This window comes from Gavia stellata, chromosome 4 (genome assembly GCF_030936135.1).
Source record: "Gavia stellata isolate bGavSte3 chromosome 4, bGavSte3.hap2, whole genome shotgun sequence".
Lineage (NCBI taxonomy): Eukaryota > Metazoa > Chordata > Aves > Gaviiformes > Gaviidae > Gavia > Gavia stellata.
This window is the reverse complement of record NC_082597.1, coordinates 51,980,657-52,005,175: the sequence shown is the minus strand read 5'-3', so window position 1 is coordinate 52,005,175 and position 24,519 is coordinate 51,980,657. Positions and strand designations below refer to the sequence as shown.

Genomic DNA, 24,519 nt, shown 5'->3' with positions numbered 1-24,519 from the left:
TCCGTTCAGGGAGTCTTCCATTTATGGCAATTGCACTGTGTGGGCTTTGTGGGTATTCCTGCAAAGCAGCTGAGATCTCTGGGGCAAAGGAATAGCAAACAGAGACAACTAATGAAGAGCATTGCAGGGAGCAGCTCATCACTGCAGACTAAATGGTGGGACTTGTTAACCAGCAGCCTAAATGAGGATAAGCGAAGGTACACCTGGGTTTGAGAAAGAAAGAGGACAACAAACTGTGAACAAGCGGTTGCTGTTCACGCCCTCACAGCCCTTCACTAAGAAGTGATGAAGACTCACATTAGCATCCAGTGATTTTGGAGAAAGCATTTATCTTTGGCTCTTTTGATAATTCTTTTGCTTCCTTTCTCTTTTTTTTCTCCTCTATAATAAAGTATTGCTTGATTAAACCTTGTTCATTGCTTATTGTGAAAAAGCACAGTTTGTTAAGTACTGGCATGGAATAACTCCATTTTCCCAGTTTGACCTCCACAAGTTGAAGCCAATGCTGCTGCCAGACAAAGCCTAGTAGAAGGGTCACAGAGGCGAATTCCAATTTAAAAACATGAGATTCTTCTGTGCCAGACACAAAGCCTTTGAAATCTGGAGGGACTGGCAACACCACGTAAGCATGTGCAGTAATATAAACATTGCTCTAATGCCAAGTCTTCAGATCACACTCTAAGTCTACACATAAGAAGGGACAGAATGTAAAATCAAATGGTTTGTGAAAATATCCATTGCTTGGTGCTGCGTTAATGGCAGAATGCTGAAGGTGATGAGAATGTAGTAAACCAGGCAGAAGAAATAAGCAAGCCCTCTGCAACCTCAAAAATTATACAGAGAGATACTATCATACTGACTGAGAAGAGGAATGCACATGACTGAGTTTTTCTTCCAAAAGTGTAATAGAAGCTTTTGCTGTTTAGTAAATATTTCTTCTCTGCTCCCATTCTTGGGTGAAGACATCTGTAGATGACATGTATGAGACTTCTGCTTTTGGCTGAAGCCTTTGGGTAATTGCACAATTATTTAGTTTCTACTTTTGTTCTTGCTCTGATTTGCATTCCTGCTCTGCACTTGGACGTAAGGGACAAATATCCAGATAATTACATGCAAAAGCTCTGCACCGTCTCCCTGAAGAATCAAAAAAAAGGCTCAAAGAAGCAAATCTAACTAAAAAAAATCAAGTCTAGCTAAGGGAAATCCAACCTACTGATCTACAGATGTAGACTATTGGCTCGACAATGAGCTCAAAAGCAGCCTAATTACTGACCAGAAGCCATTGCCTCATGTGGAAGCGGGAGGAGATGAACGTATTTCTGTGCATCTGTTGGTGAAAGACAGCAGCAGCTCTAGGTGCAATTCAATAGCACTCCTACCCCTAAAACAATACCCCCAGTTTATCCAGAGGTCAGTTTGTATTGATCTCCGGGGAAAAGGTCACTCAAAGCTGAACGCTATGAAAACAAACATGAAACCTCAACTTGGAAACCTTTAGATATTAAACAACAGAAACAAAAATCCCTTTTGTGATCATGGAGTTTATTCTGCAAGAAGATGAGCATCTGCATCCTATTGAACCAAAGTGCTTATGAACATGCTTTCTGTGAAAGATATATACCATCCCTTTTGTTTCAATGCCAATTCTTCGATGCTTAAAGTTTAGTATGAGCTTGTTTATTTGGTACCTTATGGAACAGAAAGGACCCAATCACCCAGAAGCAGATGTTTTTAAAATTGATAATTGCAAAGATTATGAAGCTAATAATAGCTATCGATACATAGAAAACATAGATGATTTCTTCATATGCTGCAATTCTGTCTGTATAATAAAGCTTTGTGTGCGCTAGGGTTCTCAGATGGAGAAGGATGCTGCAACCCACTGTTGGTAAATGTGAATAACATGACCAAACAGAGGAAGTGGTGCCATCCAGGAGATTTCAAAAGCTTTAACAAAGAAAATATCTGAGAAAAAACAAAATGCTGAGCAGGCTAAGTGGTGTAATAGATGTTTAGCATCAAATTAACAGAAGAGTTAACTGTGTATCATCTGGATATTTGTTTTTGAGGCAGGAATTGTCCTTACCTGAGCCTGTCATGATGACACCCTGAGGTTGCCAGATCTCTGCCTACAGTTAAACAACATCCTCTGCAAAAGAAAACACACTGCTCACTTTGAAGTTGTAAAAATGAATCATGTCATAACTGTGTAAAAATACAAATATGGGCAGTTCAAGTGGCAATTTTAAAGTTAGTTGCTTAGTGGTGTATCCATCCCAAAGTTGTAGGTTAACATTTCCAAATGTGTATTGTGATTTTTGGGTGGTTTAGTTTTGAAATAATATGAGTGACTCTGAACATCAAGTCTCTATGGTACCTTAAACATAGCATATCTAAAAGCTGACACTAATCATTCTGGTGGTGTAAGCTGTGTGCATGTCTAGCAACATGGAAGTTCAAAAAAAAAAGACGACTGCTTGTGCAGAAGTATTTTAAAAATCAGAAGAAAGAAGGAACTGAAAAAATTACAAAACTGATTCCCTACAGACAAAAAGAAGGATGATGGAAATTATATTTAATAGACCCTCTGACATGTAGAAATACAGCTGTATGAAACAGTTGTTGGCTTCTGCAGGGAAGACAGGACTGAGAAACTGTCTTTCTCAGAAAAACAGAAATAGAATAGATGCTCTAAAGCTGCTCAAAAATAAATGCAGGATAAACTATTAAGAAGAAACTGCTTTAAACTATTTTCCACCCTATCTGTCCCAGGAAACTGGATCCATTACTGGTCATTCATGTATAAAACTGAACAGTTCCTTGTAAATGATTATGCTCAAGTATTAAATGCTCAATATGTTAAGAGCTATTGGAGAAAAAGTGGACATCTAATTTACTCTTATTATAAGCTCATGTGGAAAGATGCCAGGCTAGTCTGGAGGAGTCATAAAGCCACAGCATGCATTGGGATCAAATGCCTGATGGTGGCCTGAGTATTTTTTAATTGGCAGGTAGGTCAGTGTCCCATCTGACTTAGATTAGCATTACTCCGTTGACCCAAGTGGGGCTGCAGCAACGTGCAGCACCTGAAGACCCAGACTTGTGTAAAGACATTGGAAATTTTCAATTAAAGGACTCAATTGCCAGCTTCTTGGTGGCATGCTGTGCTCACAGACCTGCATCCTGCTCAGTGACAATGGTGTGCTAGGGAGCCGCAGCAGCAGGCTGCTCCTAGGGGTCTGGTGGGGCTGTGCTGCCATCAACAAGGGCAGACCCGCAGCACCCGCACAAGGTGAGCAGGACAGGGACAGTGGCAGCGACCAGGGACAGCCACAGCCCAGCTGTCATCCTCACGAAGCTCTTTTCCCAGCAGCTGATTGAGGGCTGGTACCATCACAGAGCTGGTCGGGGGCACTGGCAGCCAGACTCCTCAGTGCAGGGAGAAAACTGCAGAGCTCCTTGGGCTCCTCGGTGCCAACAGTTAGTGGATACTAACGATGACAGGCTAAAACCTCTTGAATGAAGATTAAATTCTTCTGGGATGCTTTTTTTTATTTATATGATCAGCTGGTTGACCATGTGTAGGGATCAGAAGCCTATAGCAGCTACTGCTGCAAATTGTTTCAGCACCTTTTGAGGGGCAACCACATTTCCCTCTCCTCTTACCAGCCAAAAGGTTTAGCACCAGGAGTCTCTATAGAAGAATCAAGGTGGAGTAGAGGGTTTGTATCCTCCTAAATTGTCAGTTCATCATGCTTACGTTGGATGTCCTGACCTGCAAGAAAGCTTGTGCACAATTTGCCATTGTCGATTCCTGCTATTAGCCCTTGCTGAGCACTTACAGCGACATTTTTTACTCTGCTCTACCTGATCTCCCTATTTATTGATTAGTTTCCTTCTAAGTGAGAACACAATTAGCGTATTTCAGTAGCTGGTTCTGCTTAAGTTTCCCCATTGGGACTACCTAGAACAATTGCTGAGAACTTATTTTTAACTAGGCTTAAAAAGTGAATTTACTGCTATAGGTATTTAGTTTAGGAAGGGGGTCCTCTCTTCTTTTCTTTGGCCTTAGAGTAACCAACAACATAAAACATAAGTTTGTGTTTCGTCATTGCTAATGACATAAAGCAGTTTCCAACATTTGCAAGCAATTTTTTGCCTTCCAAAAATCTGGACAAAGGTTAACTAAAATGTTTGGGAGAGTTAAGCATACATAAACACACTTATTTAAATACACATATGGATACAACACAGAGGACAGAATACACAGAGCTCCACAGTACCCAGGGCTTGAACATGCTTAAACAAGATGCTTTAACAGGATGCTGTTAGCATGGTCAGGCTGACCCTCCAGCCCAGACCTCCCCTGTGCGCTGCTTTGCTACTACGCTGTGTGATCAGCAGGGCTGCAAGCGGTAGTTTACCTTCCAGACTGTTCTTGTCTTGCTGGTTTGACCACAGCCTTCTCTCCCAGCCATAAGGCTGATACCAGTTGTCCCTGAGCTTTTGATAAGGTGAGAATAATAAAACACACACGTGATGGCAAGCCGAGTGGGATGACTAGAAACATCAAAAAAGAGATGCAGATGAAAGCTGTACGTGGATAATTCAATAGGCATTTGAAGAAGAAATCAGGGCAAGATTTCTACTAGCAATACAATAGTGTTTGCTCCTCCAGGTTTCATTAGTGCCAGCCCTTGTTCAAACTTTCCTTCTGCAAACACTGCAGGAGACTTCCTGCCAGGGCTCCCTCACCTTGTGCCTCCTGTGGACTTTGCCCATGGGGAAGCCAGCCTGGACCGCACCGGAATTCTCACAGCGGTGCAAGGCGGTGCAGGCAGCTGCAGCTGGGCATTCCAGCGGTACTGGCTCCATGCTGCCAGGTGGGGTGCAACAGCAGACAGCACCGTGGGTGTTTGTGGGAAGGATTTGGTACCACAGGAGAGAGGAAAGAGGTTGAGCTGACCTGGGGAAGACTTAGGCAAGAACAAAGTACCCCACAAGGGGAGAAAGGCTGACCTTGTAAAACCCTGCTCAACACCCTGAGCTCCTTGTTCCTCTTCCGTTTACCTTTGCCCACACACAAATGAGAATGACTTCCCAGGATTCTAGAAGCTGCACGTGTATAGCAAACTTTGCCTCTTGGGTAGTTCACTTGTGCACTGTGAAAGCTTAATCTGAAAACAGGAACCCCAACTAAGCAGGTATGGAGTTGCTTGCAAGACTCTTTTTTATGCCTGCAAAGCACTGTCAGCCTATTTCTGTTTTGAATTAATTGCTTTTCTAATCCCTTATTGTTTTATGACAGCTGAAATTGCCTGACTGGATGCCAACACATATGAACTACTAAACAGTTCTTACATCTTATTTTATGGTCCATCCTCTGTTTTGAAATAAACTGCCTACTAAACAAAATCGGTTTCATTGTGTTTGTGATGACATATGTATGTGGATTTTGAGAAAGGGAAGTGGGCAAAGGAGGAAATTAAGAAATTGCAAAAGGAAAAATGTTGGGGTTATTTTTTCTTCTTTCTATAATACGTGCAGCAATAGACCTACTGAAACTCCCTTCCTCTCCTGTCTGGGTTTATCTGGGCTTGTCTGCATGTGGCTCTAGTCCAGCTGGTTTATACAAAGCTCCAGGGTGTCACTGTGGACAACGCTCCATGTCACATCCCCTCTTTTTCATGTGATTCTCACCTTCCCATCACAGGGTTACATGCAGATGGGACAGCTGGGGCAGTGGGATGCTCTTGGGAAGCCCATGGGCTTTGCCACCAGCTGGTGAGCCCACAGAAGGCACCTCTTGGTCTTGCACTGTACCTCAAGCCTTGCATCCCTCCTGTGCCTGCAACTCTCCGCAGCTCCCGGTGCGCTGCTCCTGCAGCTGTGTGCGCACGGGCTGAAGATGTGCTGTTTCAGGAACTGATTTCTAAGGGTGACAAAGGCTAGGTTCTGCATTCAGCATTACATGTCGGTGGCTTCCGGCAATGTTTTGTCAATAGTAATCACCCTTTGTTGCCAAACTTTGCTGTCAGATTGGATCTTAGCTCTTACTACACAGAGATAATTTTTCTTGTTTATGTCCTCACTTGAGTGCTTGCTGCTGTGTTTGTGTGGTTGATGCGAGGTCACTCATGGTACAGAATAATTTGTTTTCAATGCCTGGGTCAGGGAGTCAAATTCATCTTATCAAAACTGTCTTGAGTGCACAAAGCCAGGGCCAGAGCAGGGCACTCCAGGCCTCCTGTGCTGAACACCAGGCACACACAGCCCACACCCCTCATGGCCGGGTGCCTTGGCCTCTTGTCTTGGGTCCTAATTCCTTAATCCTTTTACATGTTATTGGCCGCAGTGCCCTTTCCTGACTTGGAGAAAGAGAAATTTGGGCATTCACATTTACTGCTCGGCATTTCATGACCTCCCACAGAAGGGAGGAAATCTTTTAGTATCCTTGTGCTTAATTGTTAATAAATAAACAATGCCTTTTGGCAGAAGGATTGAAAAAAAGGGGGTGAAGGTGCCTAAAAAAGCATTTCCGACAATACTTAGTAAATGTAGCCAGGGATGCTGGAGTCCCACAGTTGTTCTGCAATGTACTCTTAGCTAGTGCAGCAGATGGCACCGGACCTCTGGCTGGAAGCGCAGGCTTGGGCCAGGATCCGGTGCAGCCTCGGCGCTTCCTGGTCTCCGAAGTTGTCCCTTTGAGGATTAAAACAAGGGGCTGCATTACCACAGGCCAGATGACAGCCTTCGGCCTTCCACCTCCCTCTTCTGCCACATCCGTTTGACCTGTCCCTCTTCCCATTGTTTCTACCTCAGAGGTTTTGGTGAGGTTTTTCCCCATCTTGGTTCAAGAAAAAAGGCGAACGTTTTCAGAAGGCTTAATTAACCCCCCTGTTCAGCTGTTTGAGCCATTTAAATATGAAAATACTTTCCCCATGCATTCTTTCAGTTAGGCAGCTGAGCTTGTAAATCCCTGCAGCCAACCAACCCTCTGGCCCCCCCGGCTGCCTCAGGCCTGAAGTAGGGAGGCAGACAGGCCGTGGCTGCGTTCTTCTTCTGTGCTTCCTGTTTTAAAGTCGCGGTACTCTTCCAACGGCTGTCTGGCAGCAACTTTGATTTCCCAAAGAATTGCTTTTTGCCTCTAGGGTAGAGGCCACATCGGGGAGGGGAGAAAAGAGGGGAAAAAAAAACCTGTACCTCCCCGTCGGGGAATCGAACCCCGGTCTCCCGCGTGACAGGCGGGGATACTTACCACTATACTAACGAGGAACCGTACGATCACGATTTTCCCAGCAGACACCAGATGGTTTCTGCACGCTCACGGCCCGGCGACGTGCTGGCCCTGCCCCTCGCGGCCAACCGCGCTTCCCGGCGCGCCCCGCGCCGCCTCCTCCCGCAATGCACCACGGGGATTGTAGTTCCCCGCGCGCTGCCTTCGCCCTCCCCACGGAGGGCGGAACTACGCCTCCCAGGGGCCGGTGCGCGGGCCCCCTCCCCACGGTGGGCGGGGCGGCTGCGGCGTTGCCCGCGGGCGCGCGGCATAGGGCAGACAGCGCGCGAGCGATGGCGGCGGCGGTGGATCCCAGCTCCTTCGCCTCGCCCTCTTGCTGCCTCACGCGGCACCTCTACCTGCGCTGCCGCGTGGACTTCAGTGCGCAGGCGCTGCGGGGCACGGCGGCCTTCACCGCGCGCGCTGAGCGCGAGGCGCTGCGTTGCCTGGTAACGGCGGGGGGGCGGGTGGAGGCACGACCCCCGCGCTGCCCGCGGCGGGGAGGCGGCGGCGGTTGGGCCCGCGCCGACCGCGGCTTGTGAGGGGCGACCCTGGAGCCCTCGTCTGAGGGGGAGCGGCGGGGTGCCGGGGGCTGTGCTCGGGGACGCCCCGTCGCCTCCCTTAGCTGTCTTCCCCCCGTCCCTGCCCTCGGCCGTCGACCTGGTCCTTCCTTCCCTCACGCCGCAGCTGCCGTCGGCGGCCACCTCGCCCTCGGGTTCCTCCGCCTCCGCCGCCTGCTCGGCTGGCGCCTCCGCGCTGATCGGGCTCGCCGGCGGCCCGAGCGTGCTCGTCACCCGCGAGCAAGCAGCGCCGTGCTGCCCCTGGGCAGCCCAGGTTTCCCGCTCGTCGCGCCTAGAGCCCGCGCGTTGTGCAAGGGAAGGAGACAAATATGTATTTTCCTTTAAAATGGTGAAGAGCCTGTTGCCGAAAAGATGGGAATGAACCTTTGGAAAACTATGCTTATGGCTTTTTCACGTGTGTGCTTTATTATGCCAGCTACTTTCTCGGTTAGCTATGCAAATAAACGTGTAAACCTCTTTAGCTTTGCTTTATATGCAAAGTTTGGGGTTTGTGGGCTTTTTTCACGCTGGCTCCCTAAAATCCTTTTGTGATTGGCACTTATTTTTCAGAAAAAATCCATCTTTTTAATAACAAAGAGTAAAACTTCACTCACGCTGCGTATGGGAGTGCTGCACTATTTAGTTCATCTTCTGTTGCATGCAAGTCTTGATTCATAATGACTGGTTTCAGGATGGAAACCTTGGCAGGGGCTTTTCTATCATTCTCCTCATTTCATTCCAGCATTGTGAAGTGTTTTACCTTTGTCGTTTACTTAGTAAACTCCTGTTTCCACTGTCATGGTCAGAAGTTGGTTTTCTTCCTCTTCACCCTCCAGTTTTAAGTTCACTGCGGCTCTCTTAAAATGCTGGTTCCCAGTACTCAACATAGTTACTCAGTTTTTCTGGTTTTACTTAGTAAATACTTTTTCCTTCAGAGAGGCTTGTGCTTAAGATTTGATGAGTGCTACGTTAATTATTACACTATTTAACCAGTATGTAATATTTGCTTCATTACAGGTCTTGGATACAAAAGACCTACAGGTATTTAAAGTGACTGTAAATGGACAGGATGCAAAATTTGTTTTTGGAGAAAAGCACAGTTTCAAGGGGAGCCCCCTGGAAATCACGTTTCCTTTTGAACTAAGAAGGTACCCGCTTTTGCCTGTTCCTTTAAGTGGTTTCCAAAATGCACTATGTAAGCTGCTTGTCTGCCGGTAGGGTGGGTCGTTGTGTAAAGCTTGCAAAGGGACTTATAAATTAGGGTGTTGCATTTATTTGGTATGATCTTGTAGATGAATTTAGTATTTGGCTTTCACTAGACAGCCAAAACTTTGGGAGACTTTGTACCCGTCCCCAGGTCTTACATCATGTACAAATGACTTGCTAAAGTAAGTAGCAAAATGATGGGTAATGCATTACAATTTTTCCAGAGCTTCTCATTAGTAATACTATTTCTGTTTCAACTACCTGAGTTTTGTCACGTTCAGAATTGCTACAGTATGGCACATATGGAGTTACAGACGCTGTTTGCCTTTCTTCTATACAAGGGCTGTTTCCGCATTTCTGTAGAACTGCAGGTTACCACTATGATTAGATAGAAACATGTTTTCAAATAATGAAAGTTTTATTGTATTGACTATGCTAAGCCCAAGTCTTTTCTTTTTTCAAAACTGGTTACTATCTCTACAAACTCATGTCTGGTTTCTAATTTTTTTGTTGTTGTTCTCTGAATTAGTTTAGAAACACTCTAATGTGGAAGAGAAAGGAATGCCATATAATAGCTGTCCCTTCTGGGGAAATGCTTATGATCTGGTACTTGAACAAATAGGCCACAGCAGAAACATAGGCCTCTTTCTTTTGTTTGACTTTCAGCTTTTTTTTAGTGCTAGATTTTCTTGTAAGAAAAAAAAGGTACAAAGAGTTGTGATCACAAGAATGTATAATCTTGTGTGAGATATAGTCCCCCATGCAAATATCAATAAAACAGTGATAGGAAAGGGTAGGAGTTACAACTGAAAGTCTGACTGTTCAGTAAGCAATGTGCCTTATGGTAATACAAATTATTTTCTCTTTTCTTGTGAAATATGTACTTTGGAATACTGGTTATAAACCAGATATGTAAACCTGGTCAGCTTATCTACTGTCCAACTCCTCTGATTAGCTGAAGTTTGTTCTGATTTATGGTTGGATTGTTAATTCCAGAGAGTTGCGTGTATAACCTGGAACTTTCCGATAACGGAAGCAAGTACTTCTGTGTGCTTTTGGTGTCAGTGATGGTTATGATATGTTTTTAAAAAATAAGAGTATGAATGTGTCAGGTTTGTGTGTGTTCTCTTGTTATCAAGCTGGTACCTGTCTTGCACAGAACTCTTTTTACTTTATACCAGTTCTGTAATGATGAATAAAATTCAAACATTTTTTATTTTTCTTGTTAACCCTAATTTTAATAGGGTTTTCCAGTAATTACTATTTTCAGTATTTTTTTTTTCTGCTTAAGGATCATACTTACAGAACATTACATCAGCTGCAAAATCGAATGTTTTTTTGTTTACAGAATATATGTTATGTGTATTGTTATTAAGACATGTATGTTCTTATATAGGCTTTATACGCTTTTTTGTTTGCTTATCACAGTGGGTGTTTTATACTTACTTGTACAACATTAGATAGTTTTGACAAAACTGTATGTATGTAGCTGGTCCAAATGGTTTAAAGAAAAAGTCCATGTTCTACCTGAAGAGAGGAGAAGAAAAGTTTCTGGTTAGTAAAAACAATAACAGAAATGTCTTGGGACATTAAAATTGAAATAAACCAGCTAATTTTTACTATCATAATTGAAAGGGAAAAGTTGTTTTTAATATGCTACTTGTTCTTATTTTTAATGCTTTTGAGTCAGTGCTGCAAACCTTTTTTCCAGAAATCTTTGTAGAGGAATTTCAGTAGTGATTAGCAGTTGTGTCAAAACAGTCTGACTATATCCTTTATTACACAGGGGACAAGAAGCAATTGTCGAAATCTCTTTTGAAAGCTCTCCAAAGTCTTCAGCTCTCCAATGGTTTACTCCAGAGCAAACTTCTGGAAAGAAACACCCATTTCTCTTCAGCCAGTGTCAGGTTGAGTGGATTTTTTTTTTTTTAAACTTGTTTATGTACAACTGTAATTCCCCCTGGTTTCCAAAGAGTTGTAGGGGAAGGCTTGTAGGGGAAAGTACAGTAACCCATAACTTCTAATTGTGTGTGTCAAAGGTCTTAAATGAAAACACTTAGTAAGTCAGGACATTGCTGAGATTTTATAATATGTTTGCAGTTTAATAATTCCAGATGTGCTTTACCCTCTCCAGTATTCTTGTTGAAGAACATGCAGTCCTTTGCAATCAATATATATGGCTATTGATCTGTCTTACCTACCATTGTTTCTTTTAGAAAACCCTTAACTATGAAAACCGCTATAAGCGATAGGAAGTGTTGGTTTGTAGATAATGAATTCTCTGGAGGAGCTGTATAGATTTACAATATAATATATTAGTTTGATTTATTTCTAGTCCTCTGCATCAGAAAGATTGTTATGTTTTAGCTTTTTTCCCCCCCCTCTCTCCAGGCTACCCACTGCAGAGCCATCTTCCCATGCCAAGACACACCTGCTGTGAAACTAACCTACTGTGCAGAGGTAGATGAACCTAAGTCATGTATGTCTAACTAAAGACAACTACTACAATGGGTGATTTTTTTTTTTTTTTTTTTTTTTTAATAACGAGTCAGGAAAAGCTGACAGTAAGACAACAAAGAGTGCTGTAAAGTAAAAATACTTGAAATGACTCTCATATATGCCTTAAGTAATACATTCTGGTACATAGTTAGGGGATCATTGCAGTTCTGTCATAAATAGTCCGATTGTTTTAAGGAAGCAAAAAGTGAGATGTGCAATGTGACATTACAATTCAGTAGTCTGAAGAAAGTGAAACTTTTAATTTGTGTCAGAGGTAATCCATCTGTTTAATCAACTATTGCCAGCTTTTAAGACAACTTTTTCTACATGCCTTATATTCTACTTGACGGTGGGGACTTAACAACAGAACAAATCTGGGCTACTCTTTTTGCTATTGCTGTTTGTAGTATATTGTATAATCCTGTGTGCCAGCTGAGTTCGTCATAGTTGGGTAACCTTTCAGATATCCATTCCTAAAGAGTTGGTGGCTCTTATGAGTGCTAATCGCGATGGAGAGATGCCCGACCCGGAGGACAGCAGTCGGAAGATACACCGTTTCAGTCAGAACGTAAGTGCTCCAGGCTAGTAAACAGATGCCTAAGGTCTTATTTCTAACTCATGCAGTTCACAGTCACTTCAGATATGGTTTTGATGTCATCGATAAATCATGTGACTTACGATGCATCATGGCCACTATAGACATATGAGGTATTAGGAATATCCAACTCTGAAAAGTCAACCAGTGATGTTTACTCGTTATTTTGGCATTCCCAGAAAAGCCAAATTCAAGTTTTGAAAATGTTTAGTATGCTCAAAGCTAGTACTGTCAAAACCCTTTCTGTTTGCACTGATTCTTGGGAAATAATGCATGGACTTGGATAACATGGGAGTGAGTTTTGGAAAAGAGATCCTGCAAATTTTAAGCTTACCAAGATCTTAGCAGTGAAGCTGAGCACTGGAATGAATTTTTAACTTGAAGTTAGGCAAATTCTGACAACAGAGATTTTTTTTTTCCCAAAGGTGAAAACTTTGGCTTTTATGAAAAGTATACTCAGCTAATTAAAGATTACCGTTCTCAGGATGAAATTTTATTAAGTGGTGCAGCTAGTTTAATGATTCCACTGCTAAAGTGGCAGTCTCAATTTACTCTTCTGACATTTTTGTTCTCATAGGTTTTTGGGTTACAGTTCTGACGTTTGTGGGATCTTTTGGTGAGCCTAGTTCCTTTTGCTGAACAAGCAGATGAAATTAACATAAGTTTAAAAAATGAATTGTTTTAGTAAGCTGATCCGGGCTGCTGAGGGACTGAATGACTGCAAGGAGGGATGGAATTGTGTGACTGGAGGAGAGATGGGGAACCTACTCTGAGCTGCAGCAGCTGTTGGGTTGATTTGGCTACTACATGAAACCTGAGAGGCAAGAGGGGAGAGGGAGAGAAAAAGTTGTTACCTTATCTGTGAGCTCTTCAGTATGCAGTGTTCTGCCTTCTCTGTGGTGCGAAAAACATTTGGCATTCTTGGTCTAGTGCATAAGGCTTCTATGTTGTATGTTATCTAGAAATATACTGTTAATAAGTTTGGTGGACCTGTACAACAAATAACAGTTAGTCTAATTGAAATTATACCACACTTTCTAATATAGAAAACCAATAGATTAATTTATTAGGAAAGGCCCATGTTTCATTAAACAAAAAAAGTTGAATGCATTAAACACAAAATACATAAACGAAAACAGACAAATGCATTAAAAAAGACATAGGCGTCATCTAACGTACAAAACCATGAGACTGATTTGTTAGAAAAGGCATGTGTTTCCTTAGACGAAAAAAGCAAATGCATCAAACTCTTGGATATGCACATGTGCTGAGCTTACCTAAAATTACTTTTTTTGCTCCTGCGTGGCCAGGCTGGTAAGAAGTGTAGGGGAGAGCAGCCTCTGTAAAAATGAATTTATAACCCAACAGCCATTGAGATTTGAAGTAATTTCAAAATTTCAGATTAGCAAATTGGGCATCAAAATGTAGGGATATATTGACAGTCTTTTAATAATTAAATCTTTTCAAGAATATATTATGTGGGTTAAATGTAAAATTAAAACGCACATGATTATATGGGTATTTTAATAAATTATATTGAAATTGTTTGAGGGTAATGTTGGAATAAAATTTTCTGAAATGTTGTCTCCAAGTAATTATGATTACTTATTGTTTAGTCAGATAAAATGGAACTTTTACAGGAACGCTGTATTATCCCCTTTTGTTTCCAGACCACTGGGAGAAAGCATTTCTCTATAAAGACACTATAGTTTTGCAATTTTTTTCATTAAAATAACAAATACTTAGAATTTATTTTAATTCCAAACATAGAAATCAAATGTATACATTTTGATTTTGCTGAATCTTTTGTATCCATAAATATTCTTGTTTACTTGAATTCATTGAAGCTCTTCTCCTTCATCTTTGTGTGATACAACTGCCCTTTATCTGAGCAGTATCTCAGCTTCTCCTTCCATAAAATTCAATGGAACTGGAGTGAATGTGGAAAACTGACTTTCTTTTGAACAGTAACCAAACCAGTGGCATTTTTGTATGCTCTTATATATGCAGATTTTTTTCAACTTACAATTTTGTGGCCTTTTCATGAAACATCTGTGAAATAAGTACTTGTTGTAGATAAAGGGATATCATTTGGGAAGAAAAAAAACAATACTTTATTATAACATGAGGCAGAAAACTATGGAGGAAATGTGCACGCTTCTTTATTTACATACCTTTGTTTTTCTCTGAATCAGCGGTGTTGATAGCTCACATTACAAATAAGATTTCTTTTTTCTCATGTTCTTCACTAGGTTCCCATACCTTGCTACTTGATTGCTTTAGTGGTTGGAGCTTTAGAAAGCAGGTGAGTGAATCTGCATGAAGTATAAATATTAATAATCATAATAAATCTTCAGAGTTATCTTTTTTGGGTTTTGGTCTTGTTTCTAGTTTTAAAAGGTCTTAGAGGTTCATAGAACCTGCTTATTTGTATCAAACCATATGTCTCTTGATTCACTCTTGCATCATTTTTTCTATAGAATACACTTTTGCTGTAAGTTAAAGAAATACTATGAAGGGTTTGGAATTGATTGGAACCACTAAGGGCTTTTTCTAGCTCAGGGAATAGTATTATTTTCCTCAGGTAACAGATAAGCCTCGTCATGTAAACAAGACAGAAAATTATACCTTCAGCCTCATTGCTCATCTGCACAAGGATGTGTTAGTCTAGTCCATAATAATGCTTTTATATTAGGGCTTTACAGCATTTTAAAATCTGTAAATGTGTTTCCTATTTAGTTGTCCTGAACAGTGGATGTGTGTGGTTTGTTCCATTTTCTAAAGCTTTACTTCAGCAGCGGAGATGGAAAAAGAGACAAAGACTGTCTAAAGAGTTTATTCAGCAACATGGGTTACTCAGGAGCACAGTTAAACATATGCTGTCTTAGTTTCCCATAGAATTATTTCCAGTTCATAGTGTCTTAGTGGCATTTTTACTTTCAACAGAAAGATTGGCCCAAGGACACTGGTGTGGGCTGAAAAGGAGCTAGTGGATAAATCGGCCTATGAGTTTGCTGAGGTGGGTAATTAACAAAAAAATGTTTTCTAAACTAACTGTTTCACATAACATTGGAAAAAGAACAGACTGTAGTTCAGTATTTTATTTGTCTGTAGCTTTCCTTTCTCTACCTCCCATGCCAAAAAGTGCTGCTGTTCTATTGCAACACAAAACTACTACTGAAAATCAGTATTGATACAGTCTTGTACTCATTTTGCACGTGGGACATGCCAAGGTGAAAGAGAATGAAGTATGGGATCCATAGCTTACTTCTTGTTCAGTGCTTGTAGTCAAAAGTCACATTAGAAACTAATGTGAATTCTTGTTTCAGGCTGAAGCTATGCTGAGAACAGCAGAAGATTTAGCAGGACCCTATGTATGGGGACAGTATGATTTGTTAGTCTTACCACCTTCTTTTCCTTATGGTGGTATGGAGAATCCTTGTCTTACTTTTGTAACTCCAACACTATTGGTAAGTATAACACTGATAAAAGTCAGCTTTTCCTTAGGGCTTGCTTATCCATCAAGTGATGGATATTAATCCACAAATTGGATTAATCTTCCCCCTAGAAAGAACTGTAAATGTTCCTGCTTCCTTTGGAGTTAGGGATCAGACATGAAACTGCATTAAGTGGTATATTTTGAGGTTTACTTGAACTCACAACTGCGTTGTCTTTTTTTTTTTAGGCAGGTGATCGATCTCTATCAAATGTAAGTGCAAAATACGTTCGTGTCTTCAAGTAGAACACAACTTGAAGTTGTATCTTAACTTCCTTTGGAATAGATGCCTGAAAACTTGGTCTCTTTTTTTATGGGGGGAATTAAAGGTTAAGGCAGTAACTCCAGAAGTCTTACAAAGTGAGTTTTAGTTCTAAGTAAACTCTAGAAAACTGGAGACATACTTACTTTGTATTATGAGCAGATGAAATTAACATGGGTGCCTGTATGCGTAGGGGGCTGACTGAAGTTAGCTGCTCAGTAGCTCTTTTCCTGTCCTGTGTATAGATATGTTTAAAAACCACAACTGAATTGATCTCACCAAAATAGTTTGTAGGGAACTTCTTCCTACATGTGCCTGTCTATGCACTAGAACTCACATTGTCTACGGTTTTCTTTTAAAGTACAATTTGAGTAAATTCTTTTTTTTTTTTCTGGAAAGTTGAGTACTCTGGATGCTGTTTTATCTCATATGTCTTTCTACTAGACTGATAGACTGCTAAAAAAAGAAAGAATATGATTGTCTTATCTCAAGAATACTGAAATATTTGACATGGATACTTTTAATGTATCATGCATCATTATCCTTCTAGGGGTGACTTTTCTTCCTGTTTGATATTTTAGAACATCCCAGCACTGCAGAAGTTGCCTAGGTGGAAAAGTAGTACTAGTCCATCACTTGGCATGGATCCAGGATTCTGAAATGTGATTTCTTAAATAAGTACCTGTACTGTGCTACCAGAGGAATTATTTTTGTGGATCAGTGTGGCTCTATGACTTGCAGGCTGGACATTAAAAATTATTTCTGGAGAAGGTTCGGTAGGATAGTGTTAGTCCTCTAAATAAAGTTTATATGGCTAATTTCACAGAGCTGTGAATGCTATCTGGCTTTGGGAATGTAGTGCGGTAAATGAGATCTCATTAGGATTTTTTTCTTTCTGTTGGGATTTGATGTTCATTTTCCAGAGGAATCTAAACAGTAGATCTGTCATTGTTTTCTGTGTTTTAGGTTATTGCTCATGAAATCTCTCACAGCTGGACAGGAAACTTGGTAACAAACAAAACATGGGAGCATTTTTGGTAGGTGTGATGTTCAGTGCAATGCAAATCATATTTTAAAATTAATCTGTACGAGACCAACTAAATTCATTTTGCCATCCTACCAGTGCTGACTTGATCACTGTATTTCCAGGCTGAATGAGGGACATACTGTATACCTGGAACGCAGGATTGGTGGTCGTTTGTTTGGTGAGCAGTTCAGGCACTTTCAAGCCCTAGGAGGTTGGAGGGAACTGCAGAATACGGTAAATATTTTTAAAGTTATGATAACTTTATGTTTAAGGATATACCTAATAAAACAAAGTTGACTCATGCGTTTCACACAAATAAGACTTGTCTAGAGAGCTTTCCTAACACTTTGTTATTGAGGATGAACAACTTTGATTCCAAGGTATATGATCTCTTCCTAAGGTAATAGCTTAATGTACTCAGATTAGATAAAGCTTTTTGAACTGTTTTAAGTTGTTCTGTAAGGATGAACATCTTTACAGACTCTCTTGATTGTTCTGGGTGTGGCTAAACTGCAGTATTACCTGTTAGCATACTGGTAAGCAGCTAATTTTGACAAACTTTCAGCTGCAGGCATGACCATTAGAATTTCCAGTGCCTCATGCAAGTAACTGATTTTTTTTTTTCTTGTGTACTGCATTATAATTGAGCATACTCCTAGCCTGTTACTGCCTAGGAGGGTTGTTTAATTTTGTGATTAGGTAGCATGGTTAAACTTCAGTTTTCAGATTTCCAACCTGGGATATTTCCAGCCCTCTCATTCAGTTTGGTGATGACTGGTTTACTATTAATATTTCCTCGTTGTATTTTATTCTTTATACCACCCATTTAAATAAAGTAGTTTAAATAGTTCGTTAATAAAGGGATAAATATAGATAGTTTATTAGGTGCTTGTGATTATGACAGACATGACAGTAATTATAACTGCTTTGAGATAGCTGGAGCACAGGGTGACTGATCCTAACATCCTTCTGTTTGATACGCAATCAGACACTGATAAAACAAAATGAGAAAGAAATTCAGTAAACTGTTTTGTGCAGATTCAGAACTTCAGGAAAAAAAAATAAGAAAAAATGCTTTGAAATGAGGCCATCTTAGTTTTGGATCTATTATACCTTTATAAATAGGATTAGTAGTGATTTGCAAGAGTGCTAGTTTTCCTAGATTAATATATTTTCTTGTGTCTCTGTCACAGATAAATACTCTTGGAGATAAAAATCCTGTAACTAACCTCATCCCTAATCTGAATGAGGTAGATCCTGATGTTGCCTATTCATCTGTTCCGTATGAGAAAGGCTTTGCTTTGCTTTTTTACCTTGAACAACTTCTTGGAGGACCAGGTAAGTGTTGGTCAGACTTTATATATAATTGTTTCCCATTTTAATTTCAAACACTGAAACAGTTTGTTTTTTAACTGCTAGATGTCTTCATTGGCTTCTTGAAGGCTTACATTCAGCAGTTTGCTTATAAGAGCATAGTAACAGAGGACTGGAAGAAGTTCTTGTACTCCTACTTCAAGGACAAGGTTGGGAAGTATTTAAAACTAACTGCTTGAAACCTGTTAATTATGTGAAACTATGGCATAGCTCAGGAATTACCTTCTTTAAGGACCAGTTCTTTATCTTTCTCTTCTTTATTTCAAGATCTTACTATGATGTAGTCTGGCATCTTAGGAAGATGGGTGCATTAGGATGCCTTTTTTTTTTTCCTAGAAGGGAACAACTTGGTTTGAAGTAATCGGTATAGGATTCTCCAGGGTAATTGGAGGGATGTTTTTTAAAAAAAAAACAAAACAAAAAAAACCCAAAAAAAACCACACCTCAAAAGATTGAAACTAGTTTTTGTAGGGTATGCTTTTTCTCTAAAAATAACATTTAAAACTGAATAAGAATTTGTGTTTCATTTTAGGTAGATGTTCTTGATAAAGTTGATTGGAACTCATGGTTTCATGCTCCAGGAATGCCACCGGTGAAGCCTACGTAAGCTGCATTCTTTTATAGTTCATCTTTTCCTTCTCTAGATTGCACATGATTTTCCAAACAGTCATAAAGCAGTTTGTAAACAGGGTGAAAGTCTTCCCACAAACGTTTCATTAGAAAATGTCCTAGTACTATGTAGAAACTGATACATGTGTATATAGGAGGAAAAAATGCCACTGTTAGTATTTTCAAGTTTTTATTTTGGTGGTAATTCATTTTTCTTCGAAAGTTGCCAGGAAAGATTCTTTTTTCTGACAGTTTGTTACAACAATATTCTCTTTTCAGCTATAAGCTATAATATATGTACAAGCATATACGCTCAGAAGCATTGATCAAGGGATAGTGTCACCGGCGCACAAAGTGCTTCTAACTAAAACTGAAATATATTTCATTATAATAGATCTTTTGTCAATTGTGTTGCAATATAGAGTTGGAGCCTACAACGAACAAATGTGGAGCCATGCGAAAATAATTTCTAAACATTCTCATAAAAATATTAAAGGAGCTTTTTGTGTTTCCAAAGTGTGATCCTTTGTTTTTAATATTTGACAGGTATGATATGACGCTAGCAAATGCTTGTGTTGCCTTGAGCCAAAGATGGATCAAAGTGAGTGGTTAAATAATGCTGAGGTGTCTGTATCTTGAAAAGCTAGTTCTCTTTATACAAAGTGAGCCATTCTCTTCTGAAATCTATCATTTGCTGAGAGAGAATGTATTTATGGTCATAGTATGGCTGCCAGGGATTTTGCATTTCATAGACTTGCCTTTCATCATAGAGTCTGTGGATTTGCTATGACTTCTGTACGTGAAGTGCTGTACATACTTTAACAAGGCACACAGCCAGCTTTTTGTTATATGTATGTAGTAACCAAACTGAGAATATTCTTTTTGAAACCCTGATATTATGGCTTGATTTAAAAACAAATGCCAAGGTATCTCTACATTATTGGTTATATTGTATTAGCAGTAATTCCCCTACATTATACTGGAGCTAGTATGCATTTCCCATCAAAAACTTAAATACATAAATCATAATAAGTAACTAATACCATACAATTTTCTCATAATTTTAACCATAGAACTCATAAAACTAATAGAGAATTCAGCATACCTTCCTTTTGTTAGCTCTGTGGCTTTTCACTGGACTTTTATGTTATCTTTAACTTTCTTCTTCTCAATGTTACTTTTCCTAGAAAAAGTATTTGATTTTCCACTTATCTCCACTGTCTTTCTGTTAAAAAGATCAGTGGAGAGAAAACAAGTGAAAATTGAAATTAAGAATACTAAACATTGGACAGTAGCTTAAGTCCCTCCCTTCCTCTTCTTGTAACATCCTGCACAAATACAGATCAGTATCTTTATGTGGAATGGCTCAATAGTAAATGCGGATGTCCAAACAAAAAATTATGCCTGATTGCACTTTGAAATACCTATTAAAAACTTACGTAACTGTTCTCTTTTAGGCAAAAGAGAGTGATTTGGGCTCATTCAGCTCAGCAGACCTGAAGGAAATGTCATCTCATCAGCTGATTGAGTTCCTGGCACTGTTGCTTCTGGAGGTAAACGCATGCCTGGTGTAACTGGATTCTGGTATCACAAAAGCAGGCACAGAAGCCCAAGTGTGCTTTGGAATTAAGTTGACCATTTTCTTTAAAGTTTTGCTAAAACAACTCGCTGTCACCATACATAGTTACTAAAACCTTCAGCTGTGCCTCCTATGTCTGGTTCTTCAGCTAACAAGTAACATAGAGTATTTTGGATTGAAAGGTAAAAACAAAACTATAAGGTGGTTGAGTTTGTCTGTATTTGATGTTATAGCAAATAAGCTGTAAATAAAACAGAATGAAAATACTTCAAGTTTTGAACATTTCGGTAGTACTGGATGTGGAAATTTCCTAACATTTTATTCCTTGCCCCTTCCCTATTACCATGAGAAGGTGAAAGAAACAACAATTTGTCATGGTAAGCTTTTAATTCCTTTGCAGCATCAATCTCCTCGAATTAAACTGTTTATTTTTGAAGTATGTGGCTTGAAGTGTGCCTCTGGCTTACTCTGACTATGCAATTTCCTTTTTCAGGCTCCTTTTCCAGTGTCACATGTCAAACGAATGCAGCAAGTATATGACTTCAATGCTATAAACAATTCTGAAATAAGATTCAGGTTTGTTCTAGTATGGGCGTTTTTCTAATCTTAAACGCTTTCATAAAACAAACTGTCCCACTTCATAAGTGGTCTGAGACATACTGTTGTATACAACTGATGCAGGGGTTTGGGGGGGTTGTTGTTGTTGTTGCTGTGGGGTTTTTTTGTAAGCGCATGTGCAAGCATGCTTACCAGAGTTGTACTCTGTTACTTATGAATAGGGTGAATATAGTCTAGTAGAAGAACTGGAAGTGAGCAGTGGGTTAGCCGTGCTTTATTTACATCTGTCATACTAGCGAAGGAACCTGATAACCTGGTAACTTTCATTTTGGGGGTGGTATTGGATAATACAATAGTGAGCCTCTCTGAGTCAAACATGCCTGAAAAATCTTTTAAAATATTTGGTCAGGAACAGGTCTTCTGGACTTACCTAATCAGTTCTTCTGCTGATGTGCCACTGGTTTTTTTTCAACACTATTTGGAAATGTTTTTGTCACATTTTAATGCTCGCTATCACAAAGCTTTTGTCTCATAAAAAAATTAAATATCAAAGGAAGTTTCTAAACAAATAGGAAATGCTTCTAGCTAAATGGCTTGATTTCTTGTGCCATCCTAATTTCTCCTATTTTGTATTTACACATTGTGTTTACGCGTCACTTCTTAAAAAAAGGTATTGTTAAGGACGTAAGTAATCTTTACAGATATCTTGAAGTGTTGCATATTTTGCTACTGCTATGTACTTGGATACATTTGCAATGGTGACGGTTATTCTGCCTTAACTAACGTACAATATAGTTTCTACTTATTGTAACAAGATCAATTTCTTCTTATTTTTAAAACAAAACAAGCATATGCCAGTTGCTGGTGATGTTTTGTTTGGATTTTTTGTTGGGGTTTTTTTTTTTATCACTTGGTCAAATGTGAGAGGTGCTGTATAATCCAGCTCTAATTCTGAGTGATGCAACTGGACATTACTGTAATATAAAAGAAATACAGAGCTGCAGAAAATAATCAGACCATTTTGGAGAAACTTTGAAGCAATTTTTTCCTATTTTATAGAAAAGTCCACTTCTGTAACATGCTAGTCAGACACTATATATTTTTATGTTGAACTTAGCATGGGAATGAGATTCTAGCTGACATAGCAGTACCCAGAGTGTTTACGGGAACAGAGTCATAAGATGACTAACCACTGCAAACAAAAATAAAAGTATACTTTTTTTTTTTGGTCCCAGATGGCTGCGCCTCTGCATCAAGTCCAAGTGGGAAGAAGCTATTCCTCTGGCTCTAAAAATGGCAACAGATCAGGGCAGGATGAAGTTTACTCGACCCTTGTTCAGGTAAAAGTAATCTCCAAATTGTAGAAGCTCATGCTGTTGGCATTTTTAGTATAATGGAATGTATAATACTAGACATTGTACATGTATTTGTTATGCTTCGAAGTGATATAACAGAGAATTTTCTGTATATTGTGAACAAGCTTATCTTCAGAGTCACTTTCCGCTTGCTGACTTTTTTTAATAGAAGAAAGCTTAGTCTCCCCGTATGCACCTTAATGTGTGGCTTTCAAGGGAAAAGTAAAACCTTGAGAAAATCCCCACTGTAGTATTTTCATAGATTTTTTTTTTTTAATGGTTTTTTTTTTCTCCCCCCCCCCTTTTTACAGGGACCTTTACAGTTTTGACAAGTGTCGAGATCTGGCTGTCAAGACATTTCTGGAGCATAGAGCCTCTATGCACCCAGTCACTTCAATGCTTGTGGGCAAAGACTTGAAACAGGATCAGTGACAAATTTACTGATTTCTTTGAAATCTTATTGTTGCTGAAAGAAGAGAATGATTCCACAAACTGCTGATATGCGTGCTTGACTATACCATAAAATGCTCTGCTGCTTTGGTACTAATTTAGCTTAAAATGAACTTTCCAAATCAAGTTCAGTACTTTCTATTTTGCACCTCCAAGTAAAACAGCAAAATTGCTAAATCTCTGGAACCGGGAGAATGGTTTTGTTACAAGCAATTTTTAGAACACACAAAAAAGCTGTTCTCAGATGTAGTCACTTGTCAGTCATGGAGTTTAAAAACATGGAAAATTAACTGGTGGATGGTATGGCTCTTTGTGCACAGCTTTGTTTTTCATAGTAACATGGTTGAAATTTAAGTATCTGAAGACTAAAAAAATAAATCTTTTCATTGACTACTTGTCTGTGTATTGATTTGTATGAAAACTTTTGTTTTATTTACTCTTCTTTGTTGTGGGAGAGATTTTAATGTAACAACTTCGAAATAAGGTAAAAAACAATCAGGGCGGTGTTCCCTATCATTGTTGCCGCACTTCATTCAGGTTGATGGTTTAAGTGAAACTGTTGTGGATACTGCCATCTACGGGTGGGTTTTTGAAGTGAGTTTGAGAAGAACTGCTTTTCCTGGAAATGACCAGTTAGCGTGAATTAAATCTGTTGACATAGAGGTAATCCCATATGGAGGACTAACAAAGTAAAAAATAGTGCTATTTTAGAGGAGGAAGGTGCCAAATATAGGTCATGGCAAAAGGTCTGGATTTAATAATAGCATGTAGAGTGGGACTGGAGAGTCTGTCAATCAATTTATTTCTGATCTGAGTTTTGACCAGTATAAGCTTTCAAGTGGACTAAGTTACGTACTTTACCAGGAGATTCATCTTTTCATGCTAGCAGCTCTAATATAAATTAAGGCATGAACATATCCTGTCGGATTTCATTGATTCAAGGCATCCCAAGTTCTTCCATTCAACTTTAACCTACGTATGTCTAAGTAGTTTAAATAAAAATGATAGAAAAGTTAACTCCTAGATGACTGAGGCTCAAAAATCAGTTAATCAGTTTAAATTCTTTCTATGAATGTTGTGCCACTCAGCTTTTAATAAACACAATAAAATATTGGCTTTTTTTGAACCAAAATAGTGTCATTTCCTTGTGTGTAAAGAACTTACAGGCTTTCTTGTGTTAAGGACCTAATGAGCCATTCATTCTCTTCTTGCTACTCCTCTGAATGAGTGATAACTTCTGGTGGAAAACTCACTGCAAAGAATTTTTCTGTATTTCAGATCAGAAACTTAAGCAGTTCCTTTCATTCACTCCCAAAAATCTAATTGGGCTTCTGCTACAGCATCACATGAATGAACAGGGATCCCCCTGGGCAAGGTTCTGTCAGGAGGAGGGGGTATCTGGTGTTGACAGGTTCAAGCTATCAGATTGCAATGAAAACTCTTGTTCTTTGTTTTAGAAATGTTTTATGTTACTAGTTTTGGGGTAACACTTTGTCATAAAAGCCCATATATCATATATAATGATTTGGCAGTTGGAGTTCATGCTGCCAGCTAATCCTGATTTCCTGCTGTCAGAGCTAGGGGAAAAAAAATAGTGGCAAGCATGGCTTTCGCTAGCATTGTCCTGCTCTGCTGGGGCAATGTCTCCCACACAGAGACTTCCACCGATGGGT

The 24,519-nt window shown here is 39.7% G+C and overlaps 1 protein-coding gene and 1 non-coding gene across 2 annotated transcripts; one reads left to right on the top strand and one right to left on the bottom strand.

The window, feature by feature from the left end:
• Window positions 1-7,203: 7,203 nt before the first annotated feature.
• On the bottom strand, window positions 7,204-7,275 carry TRNAD-GUC (transfer RNA aspartic acid (anticodon GUC)). The gene has a single exon. It is a non-coding gene; the product is annotated as a tRNA-Asp (tRNA).
• A 294-nt stretch (window positions 7,276-7,569) lies between these two features.
• Window positions 7,570-23,233, top strand: LTA4H (leukotriene A4 hydrolase). Its single transcript, XM_059816507.1, has 19 exons — window positions 7,570-7,725; window positions 8,854-8,984; window positions 10,829-10,949; window positions 11,434-11,502; window positions 12,005-12,109; window positions 14,389-14,441; window positions 15,083-15,155; window positions 15,466-15,606; window positions 15,822-15,845; window positions 16,861-16,931; window positions 17,044-17,155; window positions 18,115-18,259; window positions 18,341-18,444; window positions 18,828-18,898; window positions 19,451-19,505; window positions 20,362-20,457; window positions 20,977-21,059; window positions 22,277-22,381; window positions 22,708-23,233. The coding sequence occupies exons 1-19, from the start codon at window positions 7,570-7,572 to the stop codon at window positions 22,826-22,828; spliced, it is 1,836 nt and encodes a 611-aa protein (XP_059672490.1). The 3' UTR covers window positions 22,829-23,233.
• The last annotated feature ends 1,286 nt before the right edge of the window (window positions 23,234-24,519 follow it).